The sequence below is a fragment of the Chanodichthys erythropterus genome, chromosome 9 (assembly GCF_024489055.1).
Source record: "Chanodichthys erythropterus isolate Z2021 chromosome 9, ASM2448905v1, whole genome shotgun sequence".
Taxonomy (NCBI): Eukaryota; Metazoa; Chordata; class Actinopteri; order Cypriniformes; family Xenocyprididae; genus Chanodichthys; species Chanodichthys erythropterus.
Window position 1 is genome coordinate 18,115,321 of NC_090229.1, and position 16,971 is coordinate 18,132,291.

The 16,971-nt window shown below is 35.7% G+C and overlaps 1 protein-coding gene across 6 annotated transcripts in view; it reads right to left on the bottom strand.

Annotated features, from left to right (window-relative positions):
• Positions 1-2,728: 2,728 nt before the first annotated feature.
• Positions 2,729-16,971, bottom strand: part of si:dkey-91m11.5 (PH_BCR_vertebrate and RhoGAP_Bcr domain-containing protein) — a 54,397-nt gene continuing 40,154 nt past the window's right edge. For all 6 annotated transcript variants that reach the window (XM_067394877.1, XM_067394878.1, XM_067394879.1 and 3 more), the window contains 13 exons: positions 16,791-16,910; positions 16,428-16,503; positions 16,157-16,261; positions 15,987-16,061; positions 13,950-14,047; positions 13,626-13,745; positions 9,376-9,435; positions 8,517-8,626; positions 7,152-7,291; positions 6,853-6,987; positions 6,650-6,755; positions 4,892-5,054; positions 2,729-4,748 (listed from right to left, as the gene is read on the bottom strand). In XM_067394877.1, the coding sequence (XP_067250978.1) occupies positions 4,659-4,748; positions 4,892-5,054; positions 6,650-6,755; positions 6,853-6,987; positions 7,152-7,291; positions 8,517-8,626; positions 9,376-9,435; positions 13,626-13,745; positions 13,950-14,047; positions 15,987-16,061; positions 16,157-16,261; positions 16,428-16,503; positions 16,791-16,910 (1,398 nt within the window). In that variant the 3' untranslated portion in view covers positions 2,729-4,658. The remainder of the gene's footprint in view (positions 4,749-4,891; positions 5,055-6,649; positions 6,756-6,852; positions 6,988-7,151; positions 7,292-8,516; positions 8,627-9,375; positions 9,436-13,625; positions 13,746-13,949; positions 14,048-15,986; positions 16,062-16,156; positions 16,262-16,427; positions 16,504-16,790; positions 16,911-16,971) is intronic.

Here is a 16,971-nt window from a genome sequence, read left to right on the forward strand (position 1 = left end):
TATGTACGATAATACTGCTGCTCCCCTCCCCCAATCTTTCATCTTTACTAATCTGACTTATTTCTTCTTAATCTGCCAATCATTTACTTGATTCTTTGTATTTTATGAGTCATTGCAGCTAATCATTTGTGCAACTCAGCATTAGTCATAATACACTTTGACATCATTGAAACAAGCACACAGCAGTGCTATGGGCGTATGCTACTGTTATGCTGTCCAAAGCACATAAAATTATATTTAACTTTACAGTCTTTCTGGAACTTTACAAGTCTGAAAGTGAAATTGATATGATAACTCAGTCTTTCCACGTATAAAGTAGAAAATGAAGTAGGAAACCCCAAACTCTTCAAAATATTGCAATTTCTTTTTCAACAAATAGCCACTGAAAGCAGGTTCAAAAGTTTGGGGTCAGTAGGATACTTTACAATAAATTAATATTTTAATTTAAAGGTGCAGTGTGTAAATTTTAGCGGCATCTAGTGGTCAGATGCAACAGCAGCTCACACCTCCCTTTCGAAGCAAAATAGAGAAGCTACGATGGCCATCTGGCCGACACAAGTCAGTCATCGGTGTGTTCCAAACGGATATCGCCCTTCGAAGGGCACTTCGGAGTGAAAACAATCATGGCCGCCACATTGAAGGGTTGTTCCAAACCGAAGTGCTCAAAACTGGCCACTTCAAAGGGCCCTTCAGAATGAAGGTTTTCGAAGGGTACAACTGATGGTCACTTCGGGCCCCCATGATCCTTTGCACAGGGAAGTTGTTTGACGTCACAGAATAGGTACAGGAGGTTAGGAGTTTGATTTTACGTTAGATTTGGTACATTATTATGGTCAAAATGACATTGTACTTCAACAAAAATACTTTACAGCTCCCTTTATCAGTCGATTCAAATGTTTTAAATACATAGACACAATATATTTAATGTAAAAGACCAGCATAATGTTACTACAGTAAATTAATGCGTATTAATACAAAGAGTAAACTGGGGGAAAAAGATGAAGACGCCTCCTTGATTGTCTTGTTAAGATGACACAGAAGTGCTTTCCAAAAAATAGTTTTTTTACCCCTACACCCTTCATCCCTTCGAAGCTCTCACTCCGGAGGGTAAACCCTTTGAAGGGATAAGGGCATAGGGACGAGCCCTTCCGAATGGAACGCAGGGGATGTCATTGTCTGAGACAGCAGAAAGTATGTTAGCCAGTCAATCAATGAGGTTTTTTCTTACTTCTAACAAAGAACGGTCTCTGCTTCAAATTAAACAGACAACTAAAACTACTACTTTCTGCGTGTTCAACACAGTGACGATGCGAGCTGCCTCTAAAAACACAAACAATTTAGAAGAACAACATAGTGACGAAACACACTCTGTGTGTCTGTTTAGGGCTGCTGTAGAAACATGCCGGCCCAAAATTACGAGTTTACATGGAGGGGGGACCCGCGGTGTATGAGATAAGCCGTCCCAAATGGCACACTTCATGTGCACTTTCGGTCTTGTGGACTTACAATGGGCGCTGCGTGTCCGTTCAATCCACAAGACCGTAGGGTGCCCCATTTGTAATTTAAGCTTAAAGAAAGTGCTCGCGAGCAGCTGTTATGTGCCCTCGATGCGCACTTCTGCTGAGCCAACAAGACTGTGAGCTACGCAGAGGACTTTACCCAGCAGTCAAAGCGGCATTACGTCATGAAAGTGCGGACTCAGAGGAAGACTGTGAAGGTTTAGGGTGCCATTTGGGACAGGGCCATAGAAATGGCTCATTACGAGGTAATAAAAACATAATGGTTCATTATGTAAGGTCTTTATACACCACTGAAAACATAGTTATGTATATTAAATTGCATTTCTGTCCATAGATCCTCCCAAATTGTACACATTGCACCTTTCATTTTAATAAACTTTTTTTTTTTAAAATAAAAATTGTATTCTTTATTGAATAACAATTGATCAAAAGAAAGACATTTTATAATTGATAATTTCTATTTCAAATAAATGCAGTTCTTTTGAATTTTCTATTCATCAAAGAATCCTGAAGAAAATAATTATCATGGTTTCAACAAAAATATGACACACAACTGTTTTCTATATTTACAATAATAATAAATGTTTCTTGAGCCCCAAATCAGCATATTAGAATGATTTCTGCTCATGTGACACTGAAGACTGAAGTAATGGCTGCTGAAAATACAGCTTTGCCATCACAAGAATAAATTACTTTTAAAATATATTCAGTTATATATACATTTTATATACATATATGTATATACATTTTATACATATACCTTTTATCAAATAAATGCAACATTTTTCATTATAAGAGACTTTTTTTCTTTTTAAATCATGCTGACCCTAAATCTTACCTTTTGAAAACTTTGATCACCAGGATCATCAAACTGAATATTATATTAAATGTTTCTTTTCTATGAAGCAATTTTGTTACCAATGTCTAAATACAGCACTTATTTGTATGATTTAACCATTTTCTATCATTAAATGTACAAAAATAAAAAATAAAACTGAAAAATAAAATATTCAAGAGGGTAGCAAATTTAGCCTAAATTAAGCTGCCACTTACTGTTAATTTTTTTGGAAACATAAATGTACCTAGTAACATTTGTTGTATTTAAAAAAATCTATCTATTTTTAATGCTAGGTTAATTTTATGTTAGTTCATTTTTTATAAAGACCTATCAACAAAAACATGGGATTTGCCATTATCATTTTAGCCAACTTCATGTTTATTATTCATCTACTTTGTACAGAATCACATTATGACCACACTTGAACAGGTCTGCCATACAAGTGTAGTATTGTGCAGTTTGAGTATTGTCCAGTAAAAACAATAAACAAAGACTATTGTTTCAGCAACAGACAGTGCTCCAGAAGAGGAAGGAATGCTGAAAGCAAACCACTGTCCTAATGTCTTCTGGGGAGTAATGCTATCTCTTTTTGAGTAACGTTTAATGTACTTGGCCATCGGTCAGATAAACACACAGAACAGTCAACGGCTCTGTGGAAACAAGAGGATGAAGCAGTTTATTGTGATCCATCTCCTTAATCCACACTGTGCAATACTTATCCATATACAGAACATTTCCTCATCATGGAGGCTGGGTTGTGAAATGGCAGCCAGGAATATCTTCATCAGTACAGTGTGTAATGGACCAAATAAAAGAGAGAAAAACGAGGAATGGCTATAGTTGTAATTCCAGTAGGATTTTGATAAAGGAAGTGCAGATTCCAGAATATACAATGGAATAAAAACAAAGAAAGGCAATGATCTTTAACACAATTACAGGAATGTCTCGGTTTTCCTTACTCTAAAGGAAATACACAAGCTTAAAGACTCTGTGTCGTACAATAACTAAAAGGTAATCTCTATGGGAAAATAAGTCATAAACAAATCAACATGCCTGCATGTTACATGACATTCTAACAATACACAACCTCTCCTTTGTTCTGAACAACATAATACAGATATATGCATATTAGCCATGATGAACTAAACAATTTACATACACACTTAATAGGGCAAGGTATTGGCACTGTTCAGGATCGCAAAGTGCTTGCAAGTTTTGTGAACAGCAAAAAAAAAAAAAAAAAGAAAATATAATGATCCCAAACCATTAAACAAGAAAAATTTACAGTGTTTGAATTAAGTTAATTTTTGCTCAGTAATAGGAGTTTAATAGCAGTGATATATTCAGATGGAGAACTCCTATATTCATTTTATTAGGTCCATCAGTTACGGTTAAGCATGTAAGCATAACATGCGATACCTTATATTACATAAAGATCTAAAATGATTAAGTTATGTAAGGTTTCCATTTTGAAAAGCACCGAAAAAATTCAGTGTTCTAGTCCTATGTCATGTGATATTACCCATGTGTACTGTATTGTTTTAATATAGGCTCAGCAATCCAATATTAATTGGATTTATGTGACATAAAACAGAAATGTTTTCATAAAACAAACGTAATGTATTTTCTTGGGAATCTTGGGAGTGGTAGAAACTATAATTGTGTCATACTGTATAGTTCTTTTTGGTCATGAACCATTAAGACAGCTACTATGTTGACCATAGTCAAACACTGGTTAAAGAATCTCACATTTTAATTCTCTGTGTTGTGTTTTATCCATCAGAAATGGGCCATATAAATGTATTCCTCTTCATGATTTCAGTGTTCAGATGTTCCGTAGCCTTCGCCACGGGAAGACATAAATCATAGGTGAGTAAAATGTCAGATCAAATAAAACGGTCATGGAAAAATGGAATGTGTAATTCTTTATAAACCCACAGTGCTGAAAGGAACAAGACAAAATGTCAGAATAACATTCCCCATCCAATAACCTATGAGAAGCTTGGCACTCGCCATTCAGTCGGAAATGTTACAGTGGATGACAGAGAAAATAACAACATCACCTGCTTGTTGAATGTAACTCTAAGTGCTTGTAACAGTGAGTCCGTTAGAAGATATCAGACTGACTAGTCATTCTTCACTGTAAATTTCTCCAGAAATATCGACAGAATGCTAGTGATGCAGTTGGGAATTCACTCTGCTTGGGAGATTTCAGTAGGTTGTTGGTGCCCTCCATTGGTCACATGCTGAATCACTTCATTCCCAGGGCATTTCACACCATAATGCACCTGAGCTTCTTCTCAAACCTCTGTGGAGAAGAGCATGCTCTGACGTTTACTATCTGGAGTAGGGATCGTCTCCAGCTGCAGGAAGTACAGTAATACCTGGACCTATAGAGACAAAGAGGAACAACTGACCAACAGATCCAACCAATATATCAACAGAAACATTATTTTGTACATGACTCATTTAGATGCTTTCAGACCGCAAAACCAGAACTCTAGTACTCTAGAATGTAGTGTACATGTGTTACCTGAGACATAACCTCAAGAGACCAGCTGTCACTCATAGAGATGGGCTGTGTGGGATTGGCTGGAATTTTACTGTCCTTCTCAGAGGGGCGGAGAAGGGTTGGCCCGAACACTGTGGCGAGATTGTGGAAGGACATCTTGTTGAAGCTCTCATTCTCAGCAACCCTGAGGGAAATAAAGAAGAACGTTTCAGTCAACATGTAGGTCTTAAACAAATCTGATTCTTGGAAATTATTCAAAGAATACAAGTAAAACTGAAGAAAATTTGCTTGCTTGGCCATAAAAAAACTTGCCATCACAAAAAACAGTCAAAATTAACTTAAGCCAGGTTCATACTGTTTGATTTTGGCCATGATTTGGCTGTCTGAGACAAATTTTGTGAATCCTAAAAGATTCCTCTGATACAAGGCCAAAATTTGAAGTCTTTGGACGCTAGTTTGACATGTTTACCGACAGCCGATCAATGACCATTGCGATCAATTAGTGAAACGACAACAAACCACCACTTGCTCTACACACACACGTGTTCGCCACCATTTCTATTCCGCTTGTAAATTTTAACGGTCACTTAGAGCATTTATAGCTATTAGAGGTAGAATGTGAACTGTGCATAGTGTGCGCGTGGCTGTAAGAGAATGCGAACAGTGCAGGAGAAGAGATAATCGCTCTACCGACTTTGTACTTTTTTCCCTTCTACTTTCCTTTTTCTATTTGTGACCTAAGTTGAATGTTTATTTGTATCCTTTTCTCTCACTCATCCCCATGTATGCGGATGAGTGTGACGATGTATAAGTCATTTTATTAAACCCGGGGAAAAATACGCCAGCTCTCGCCTCACGTGCATCATTTCCTCGAGCTCTACACATTCTCTACACATTTGTTTTTCTGGGCAATAACATTTCAACTCTGCGTTACAAAATCCAGCTCAGTCACTGAAAATGTTACGAATTGATGACGTAAAACCCTGGACGAGTCTTCTTGCATGCGTTCCTTTTTAACGTGCCTCACTGTCATAAAGATATTTATGACAGCTGAGATCTTACAGTGTGACATGGCTTACAGCAGGGATCATGTTCGTACAGTCTGACAAGCAACAGTCGTAAAGAACTACTAAAACTGTACTAGGGCTGCGACAATTCTTGATTCTTGGATCGATTTTCAGAATGCATCGAGATTCTCTCTCGAATCGTTTCTGAGCTTAGTTTTTAACAGCATGCTCAAAAGCTCACTAAGAAGAGCGCTCGTGCATTCAGCCGAGCCTGATAATGTACTCGCACCTCAATGCTTTTATGATGTGACATTAATGTTAACAGCCCACTGCAAACACCACTGTAATTCACTTCAACCTTTTCAAACACCGTTTGAATGTTTATTTTATAGAAGGTGATGCATCTATTTATTTTCCCAGCCTTAAATCTTACAGTGTGCACCCGGCTTTAAGAAAAAAAATACATGTATTTAATTTATTTACACAGTTTGATCTTTCCTTCTGCTTATTAAAGACTGGTATAAATTATTAGATTAATTGTGATTATTATACTCTGTTGACAGCCTTAATTTGCATATAGTTTTGAAGAAAAAAAAAAAAAAAAAAAAAAAAAAATCCTTTCCAGTGCACTGCTATGCAGTATATAGGTTTTTTTTTAAGTGGTTTCTATGATATTTTGGTTCCTAGATGGGGATCAGGTTTTCATAAGCACTAGTTCAAATCTGCATATTTAATCATATTATTAAAAATTGATTGATGTGACAATCTTCACCTTTTCAGATGGTCCAGCAGAAACAGGAAGGTCAGCAGGTTAGGTTCAGGTAGTGAGAGCAACAAGTTGAGCATACAGCTTTCTTTTGCTACACTGTCTGACAACGCTGAAGGAAATAAAAAAACAAGAATAAATTATTCATGTGAACTGTTTTATATACATTAAACTATTAATCATCATAACTTGAAAAACTCTCAACTGACCAATGCCTTCAGTGAAATTTGCATAGAGTTCATCGGTGAAGAGGGGCTCAGGAAGCTCTCGGAAGTAAAGCTTCAGTGTTCCAGCAATGGCGTTCACGTCCATCTCGCTCATCATAACTGAAACATCTTTATTGTCTGTTAAGTCACAAAACATACTAATTTTTAGCCATTTCAAAAATGCATATAATATTAAATATATAATATAATACATTTATTAATTGTATTTTAATTAAAAATAATTTAAATTTCATCTAATTTAATCTGTAGGTTGTAGGTGCAAGAAGTACTAGAGTACTCACTGGCATCAAATGCAGCTTTCAGGGCCTGGATGTCTGTGGCCACACCAGAGACACGATAGATGCCCACTTCCTCCATCCCTCTGCGCTCAATCTCTTCTACGCACTGTCTCACAATGAGAGGCACTTTGGAGTGCTCCCGTCTGAGAGGAACAAATACACATGAATCAACAACGAGGGTCTGGAAAATACATTTCAGTTGAATTCAGTTTTTCAGTATTAAAGCTGTAAATTCTACAACCACAAAAAATTATGGGAAATCTTTTGGCACATTTCTGCGACGTATATAAAAATAACCAGTATATTCAAAGGGCTTGTTTATTTGTTCACTATGAAAGGAAAAATTACTTTGTGGTATCAATGTTCTCACAGCCTATATTTAAACCTACATCTGCATTATCCTGACAGAGCATTCCAATATTCCAAAATCAACATCATAATAAGACCACCAAAGAAAATGAACATTTTGTCCAGCATAAATCCATCCCAAAACTGTCATGTTTTTTTTTTTTTTTTTTTTTATAAAAAAACAACTATTATTAGAGGGCAATATTTCACCCTTATGCATTGCTGTTAAACTATGAAAAATGCATATCTAATTCCTAAATCCACAGTCCTGTTTTTATTGCAGTCCTCTGAGGGAAGCCCTTGGCAAACCCTTGCCTTTAATAATAATTTCTTCCTGTTTCTCAGGAAGTCCATAATGGGGTTGCTTTCTGTTTTCCTTTCTGCTTTTAAGATCCCTTCTGACGGAGACCACCTTTCCTCAGCTTTATTAAAAGGAAGTGTCCCCCTCCTTAGTTTTTATGAGCCCTCATTTGAGTCATGTGGGTCTATGAAAACACTGAGAAGGGTCCCTGTGTCCTCTAAACAATGGGAAACATGGTTGACGTCTGACTGGTGTTGCTCTTGGAGTGAGAGATGTGCGAGTGAAATGTGACTACTTTTATTATTGAATCACGATTGACTTTTACAATACAATATAACTTTATTAATCCTTAAAGGCGCACTCGCTAGCCTTTTTGGCAGTCAGCTTGGTCTTAAACTGACATGTAGTGTTGTGAATGCAACATTACTCAAAAACAAAAGTTTTCAGTTATGAAATTATACAAAAATAGGTAGGTTATGGAGTAAAAATTAGTCATATTTGGCTGGTCATGTGATAGCAACATGGCAGCCCCCATGAGGAGACCCGCTCCATGTAAAGAAAAAAAAAGCTTTTATTAGGCTACTGATATGAATGGAATAGTCTAATGTGAGTGGACAATATAATTTGTTTATTAATTTCTTAAATGAGGGAAAAATGATATTATATCCATTATATTAATACGGTTTACACTGGATAGATTGATTTGTAGGTTGACTCACTTCGTGACAGCCCCGATTTTGACCCCAAACACTCCGGACTGTTTCCTGGAGGGCATCCTCTTCAGACTGAACTCTCTGCTGGTAAACCGCATAGACAGCTTGACCTCAATCTGGAAAGAGTGATGAATGTACACAACTTTTTTTACAAAAACATCTCACTGATGAGAACAAAAGAGCTCTACACCTATCAAATAATCAAGAATTAAATCACTGTAAGCTTTGGCCATCAGCTTAATATCAGGCCACATGACCAAGGTAATCCATCATTGCTTCATACTGATAAAAATTGATGGTAGACAAATGATTGTTATCTATATCTATATCTATATGTCTTAAATGCTGTGCACCTGAACTTTCTATTCATCAAAGAAACTTGAAAAAAATGTATCACAGTTTCCACAAAAATATTAAGCAGCACAACTGTTTTCAACATTAATAATAATAAGAAATGTTTCTTGAGCAGTAAATCAGCATATTATATTATATTATATTATATTATATTATATTATATTATATTATATTATATTATATTATATTATATTATATTATATTATATTATATTATATTATATTATATTATATTATATTATATGTAGCTTTAGGGAATAATAAAAGCAAAAACAATTCCTTTGCAATCTAATTTAAATATCTTGCAAAATCTGCAATGGTTATATCATCATATATTTCACAGTTTTCTGCAATGACGCAGCAACATCAATTATTCACTTCCCAGATACATACAGATGATCTTAACCAAGTGTACTGGCCTATTTAAATGGACTTTTGAACATTTAATAAAGTGATTGCTCCTATTATTAGTAACGGTGTTATTATTATTGTGCAGGATGAGCCACACTGACCCCATTCATGCTGATTACTGTCCTCTGCCAGTCTTTACCCTGCAGCGATTGAGGATCCAGCTGTGAAAATAGGGACAAATGTCAATCAAGAGGATAATCCTTATCTGAGTGTGATCCAAACAGAGTCACCTGCTAAAAATGGCAGCTCAGTGAACACACTACTAGAAAGTATCTACTTTTCACCAAAAAAATAAACAATAGAACTGAGCCATGACAAATTAAGATAGCTGTCACAAGTATGTAAATGATTATTAATGCACAATGTACTCTTTCAACTTAAAAAAAAAATAATGGAAATGCACAACCCAAAGAATCTTATGATCAAAATGCTTTCTATTCTTTATGATATGCCCATCTTCCCTAGGCTTATGCCCAGTATTACATAACGTCCTCGTAGTCGGTTGTCAGTACCAATTCAGTGTCTCTCAGTTTGTATTTATTGTGGTCTGTTATGGGTGTTGTGACAACTTAATTTACCAGCTTGCTGCCAAAGGAAAGAACTGTATTGATTGCTTGTTTTTACTCATGCCAACAAATCTGATTTATATAATTTGAGAGGCGACTGGTACACTAGAACATGGTGAAATTACAGCAACAATCAATGCCATATTCTGTACACAAATGTTCAGGGAACATCCAAAGTGTTCAGACAGGACATGCATCTTTTGTAGACATCATACATGAGTAATATTTTCAACATTGATAATAATAAAAAATGTTTCTTGAGCACCAAATCAGCATATTAGAATGATTTCTGAAGGATCATGTGACTCTGAAGACTGGAGTAATGGCTGCTGAAAATTCAGCTTTGCATCACAGGAATAAATTACATTTTAAAATATATTCAAATAGAAAACAGTTATTTTCAATTGTAATAATCTTTCACAATATTACAGTTTTTATTTGATTTTTTGATCAAATAAATTCAGTCCTGGTGAGCATAAGAGATTTCTTTTAAAAATATTAAATAAGCTTACTGACCCTAAACTTTTGAAAGGTATACAGCAACAGAAAATTATGAAATGTGTTATTATACAGATAACAATTGTTTCTAAAATTGTCATTGTATTAAAGAAAACTCTTATTATTATTATTATTATTATTATTATTATTGACAACATATCCAAGACAGTTCCATTCCTTGATGTTGAGCTATGCTTATTCACGACAAAGCACGACTATGACCGCTTCACCCAACGGTTCTGTGTATCACTGTGCTCAAAGGTGTTCTTTAGCAACATAAATATTGAAAGAACTAAAAGGCCAACATGTTTGAAGTAAATTTTGATCTATTAGGCAGCATGAAAATTGATGAGTGGTTTGCAAAACAATTTGGAGAGACTTCTAAAAAAATTAACCATCATGCTCTAGTGCTGAAAAAATAATTGCTGAAAAAACATTAGAGACAGCTTGTAATGAAAAAAAAAATACCATGCAGCAAACCAGTCGTGCCTAACAATGGGCTTCAGCCGTGACTAATTCACAATACAGCACGGCCTCTCGTTCCTTATATACATATCCAACAAAACTAAATACAGATTTAATATCTTAATTATATCTTATGTTAACTATGACATTCCTAAAAATACATTTTAACCCCCAGCAGCCCCTTGCGGCCCCCTGGAGGTAAGAAAGCCCCGCTGTACACCAGGGTGTCTCAACATTTGCAGTCTTATGTACTCATTCTCAAGCCTTAATAGTTTTCAATTCACAATTTCTGCTGTATATTTTTACCAAAACAATGCACACCCTACTGCTTTACCGATACCACAAAATACAGACCAAAGAAAAATGTTCTTGCAGTGATTGATGGTAAAATCCACATCAAACACTTCACAATCTTAATTCCCAACCGTCCTGCTTAATAATAATCATCATCTCAAAGAAAGTTAATGAACTGAGTTTCTCATTTCCAAAAATTCCTCACACGAGGGAGTGAGGCTCTCGTTACCTTCTGCCTGAGCAGCGCGTTGCGAACTCTACCCCAGAGTCGAGCCCCGGTGCTGGGACTTCTCCTGAGGCTAGAATCTACCTCCTCATCCTCCTCCTGTTTCTCCTCTTCCTCCACGGCACAGCTGCTAATGAACTCTTCCTTCATCAGTTTACTGCTCACAGCTTTCATTCTACCATAATGCTCTTCACCATTCTGAATCTGGTCCTTATTGTCCATTTTACTCATGTTCCTCACAGGAAGCTACTGTTATTGACAAGAAGCAGCAGGATACAGGAACACGCTCACAGAAGCACAGTCAAATTCAGATGTTCTAGCACAACGGCTGGCTGATGTTTCATGTCATCCTGAAGCAGTGCGTGTTTTGGTATAACCGTTCTCATGCTGGTCTGGATGAAGCTGTTGTTGTGAATATCTTGTCTGATATATTCTTGAGTACACACACACAGAGCTCCCCTGACAGAGCGGTTCCGCAGATGGAGCGCTGGGATTAACTACTGAATCTCCACCCACCCTGATGATTACAGTGTGGCAGCTGACCTACCAACAACATATTCAAGACAATTTCAAGTGTTTCGAATGATGTTTTTCTGGTTACAGCACTGAAATGTGGCACTTCCAAAGTTTAGGAGAATATCATTATATATCCTGTCATAATCATTTGAGAAGAAACTGAAGCTTTTAACTCTATACAAACAGGTATAAAAGATTTTGCTTTGAGTGTTTGGAGTAAACGACTGACAACTATACAGTCTGTTGCCACAAAGGAAATGCTTACAGTTGCCATGGCAACAAAGGGTCACGTGATTAAGACAAAAGCTTTCATTTGCTGATGCAGACTCTTCATTCTCTCATCTGTAACTTTGCACCTGCCCCACTGGGACTCTGTCAGCGTGTCATGTCCCACTTTCTCTCTGGAGCGCTTCCAAACAACTCTGACAACAATCCATAGTACAGTCCTTCTAATCCTTCTCCAGCACAGCACCTAAGCTTTTCCCTAGGGCTGCCCCTCTGCCGTTTTCTCTGGTGACACAACCACACCACCACATATGGTAGGATTATCTACCTGAACAACTTAGCGGCTTTGTTCTGTTCACTGCATTAGGCATTAAAAATGTAAATGCTTAGTCACTATGTGTAAGCAGATTATACACAGCCTTGTTTTATCCTGGGATGTATGACTAATCGATAATGAAAATAATCGACAATTTTTTATTGCTGATTACTTGAATTTGTGCACAGAATTTGTGTACATCACTTTACAGTAGAAAAAACATAGTTCTATGGGGAAAAAACATTTGAGGCCAAAAAGCTAAGTTTCATGTTGGCATGACCTTATTTTATATACTTTATTTTTAATTCAATAAACATAATTTAACATAATATTTAATTTAATACATAATTTAACTTAATATTTAATTTAATTTGTTCTTAATTTGCCCTTCTGCTTTTTAAACTGGACATTAAATAAGATGAAATAAAACTTTTACCTGATAAAATAATCAACAGATTAATCAATTAATAAATATATTTTAATTGCAGTAGGGCTGCAATGATTAAGCGCGATTAATCGTTTGCGAAATAAAAGTCTGTGTTTACGTAATATATATGTGTGTGTTCTGTGTATATATAATAATTATGTATATATATAATAATAATTATGTATATATAAATACACACACATACAGGTATAAAAGTTTAGAAATATATGCATGTATTATAAATATATATATATTTATATATATTTTATATTACATATAAACAAATATTTTATTTTTTCTTAAATAAAAAATTAAAATTGCAGACCTACTAAAATGTACTACTGTTACAAAAGAGTACTGTGAAAGAAAATCCGAGAAATTCCAAAATCTAAACAACATTTTACAATATAACATATATAGTGTTCAAAAATGATTTGTGGTGCTGTTAACTGTCTGGTGTTTGTCGGTGCCGATAGCCTCGTGGGCAGCACATCGACAAGTGGCGCCTTCGCGCTTTGGGCGACCCGAGTTTGAGTTCCGGCTTGTGGTTCTTTCCTGATCCCATCTCCCCCTCTCTCTCCCACTTTGCTTCCTGTCTACATACTGTCCTATCACAAAAAAGGCAAAATGCCAAAAAAAAAAAAAAAAAAAACTGTCTGGTGTTTGTTGGTGAGGTCATCCTTGGGGTCTGTGATTACTGTGAGGAACCACTTCTGAAATTATATGAGCAGTTCACCATCTCAAAGCACGCTAATGCATGCAGGTATCATTTAAAGGTATCCCTGGATGTGATGAGTGGACATACTGAGCAAGCATACCTGAATCTGTCCTTTGGCCATGATGCGATCCATGTTCTCCCCATCATCCCTGCACTGTTTGACCTTACTGTAACATAGCAGTCTGAGGGTCTGAGAGCCCTCCAGCTCAATCTCAAACTCCTGTAAAAAGAGAGTCCAACCTTCATTTAATCACACCATTCAACTTGCATTATAATGTCTTTTTTAGATTTAAAGCTGTTATTTCTTCTCAACTAGTGGCACCAAAAGTAACATAATTACTAACATTATATCACTATATAGGTTTCTTGATCATTTAATGTTTTTGAAGGTAACTACATGCTGACAATGGGCTGCAGTTCTGACCTCATTCCAATTTGGCTCTGTGGTGTCTCTGTACACACGAGTCTTTGCTTTGTTCACAAAGTAGCCGAAAGAGTCCACTTCTAGCGTACAGTACAGATCTGAGGTGATAGAGGGAACAGATAACAAGTTGGTTACATATAAAACCGTTTTTAAATATAAAAAACCCCTGAAAATTAAAGTTTTTTTTTTTTTTTTTTTTAAACACGGTATCTTTTCCAATTGAAGTTAAAGGTAAAAGTATTAGGAGAGGGCAGTAAGACCAAAATTACAATATCTATTAGCTTAGTTATCAAGTATATTCCATGAAAGTTATTTTATATATTTTTTTAAAATGTATTTTATATTTTAATTTTTTGTATAATTTACTGAATAAATTTTTTTATAAATAAAATTAAAGGGAAAAAAAAGATTTAAAAAATAAGATCACGGAGATAAGTCATCAAAAGCAGTTGTTTTGTATAAAACTTAAGTTTAAAAAAACAAACAAAAAAAAAAAAAACAGTAAAAAGCTCACCAAGACTGCATTTTTGATCAAAAATACAGTAAAAACAATAATAGTGAGATATGATTACAATTACAAATAACTTGAATATATTTTTAAATGTAATGTAATTCCTGTGATGGCAAAGCTGAATTTTCTTCAGTGTCACATGATCCTTCAGAAATCAATCTAATATGTTGATTTGGTACTCAAGCAAAATTTCTTATTATTATCAATGTCTTATTATTATCACGGTTGTGCTGCTTAATATTTTTGTGAAAACCATGATACATTTTTTTCAGGATTCATTGATGAATAGAAACTTCAAAAGAATAGTGTTTATTTGAAATGGAAATCTTTAATAGAAATACCATTATGAATGTCTTTGCTTTGACACTTATAAATGTCTTTTACTTTGTTTTGCCACTTTAATCTATCAATCTACTTTTCATTAGAATCATTAGAGGGCTAGGTTCACTCAAAAGTGAAAATTATCCCATAATTTACTCACCCTCAAGCCATTCTAGGTGTATATGACTTTATGACTTCTTTTTTGTCAAATGTAATTTCCGTCAAAAAACTTTCTGGCTCTTCCAAGCTTTATAATGGGAATGAATAGTAACCGATTATGAAGCCCAAAAAGCACACCCATCCATCATAAAAGGCAAGGCAAGGCAATTTTATTTGTATAGCACATTTCATACACAATGGTAATTCAAAGTGCTTTACATAAAGAAGTATAATAAAAATAGAACATAAGGAACAGAAATAACAGTAAAAACAGAGAATTTTGCTATCTGGATGGATGAGCTAGGAAGTCTTAGGGAGTTTTTGTTGTTGTTGTCCGTCAGAGTGGATCTAAACAGATCTTCCTCACACGACAGGACCGCTACCTGTTAAGGCACTTCAAACTGATAAACAAAAGGTTATCACTTAGACCGTATGGATTAAAAGTAATCCATACGGCTCCAGGGAGTTAATAAAGGCCTTCTGAAGCGAAGCGATGTGTTTTTTAAGAAATAATTTTCATTTTTGGGTGAATTAACCCTTTAATACTCTAGATTATCTATTAAACATTGGTTTCAAATCATGCCTAAGAACAGCCTTCACTGTAACACAGCCTCTCTAAAGGCTTTTTTCTTAAATTGCCCACTGCATGTGAAGTGCTTTTGGTTTATACAGTCATGCCACTCAACCATACATTGCATTAAAGAAGATTCTATTGAGAACACAGGCTATAAGAAAGCAGAAACAATGAATGAGTGAGAACAAAGAGAGACGGAAATTAATGATAGAGAGTTAGATTTAAGAAGGAACGCAGTGTTCCCTGTTAATCCACCCGTTCCACAGCTGCTCATAGAGAAAACTCTGCCCAACAACAGCAGGGAGCATGTCAGGTGTTTTCATGCATGTGCGCACATATTAGGGAGGCATTCAATAATTTAATGATTACTGTGAGCCGGATTTCACTCCATCTAATTGAAACCACTGAAAAAAAACCCCACACTGCTGCAGTCTCATAAACTAGGTGAGACATTCTGTACCAGACAACTTACTCAAGCTCTGTTTCAGCCCTGTCGCAGAATGGACAATCACATTCAGGAAGCCATACAGCCCCGTGGATTCATCATCTATTAGAGGAAAAAACAATTAAAGTTTAGATACACTGGAAAGAAATAAAATGCAAAACAGATCTTAATGAAACAAGCAAACAAAAAACAATCACCTTCTTTATTGATTGTCAGAGGAACACTGTGAACCGTCTGTAGCTTCACGCAGGAGTTGGTGAGCATCTGCAACTCCAGCGAAGTTAAAGAAAAACTCTTGAAACCTAGGAGAGAACATTCAGAAATCAAGAGAGACTTGGTCAGTGAAGCCACCAACATCTGAATTTAACTAGTAAGTCATGCTCTCTGAAGGAAAAGAGCAGTTTACGGAGTCCTGTTGGGATTTTCTTGGAAGTTAGGAAGGTTTTTGTGCAGAACAGCAGTGCTTACACTTTTTCTGCTGCTCCCGAATGATCTCCCTCCACTCTTCGCGTTCGTAATCAGACGAAATAAGGAATGTATAGCCCTGAAATAAAGAAATAAAACACACAAGAAATGAGAACTTTGTGAATGGCTTGTTTAAATTGTCAGTTTTAACATTGGTGTGTTGGTATGTTTTTAAGTTTATTTTGACAATATTTATTTTATTGACAATATAGTATAGAATTCTAACATTGACATTGATTGAAAATGATTTTTGGGTAAACTATTCCTTTAAGTGTTAAAAGTCTTAGCAAAAAACATTTTAGCAAATGCAAACACAGATATCTAAGAAATAATGTAGTTTTAGGAGATTTTCTGGTATTGATTCACCTTGCCATTCCTGTTACTGACTCTGAAGGCCATGCATGGAGACATGAGCAGCAGCAGCGATTCCTGTTCACACAGTTTCTTCCTGAGGCGATCAAGGACTTTACCTCCTTTACACACTCTCTGAACACATGGGAGAATGAAAGCAAGAAGAGATGGGGAACCGTTAACACCAAACTGATTG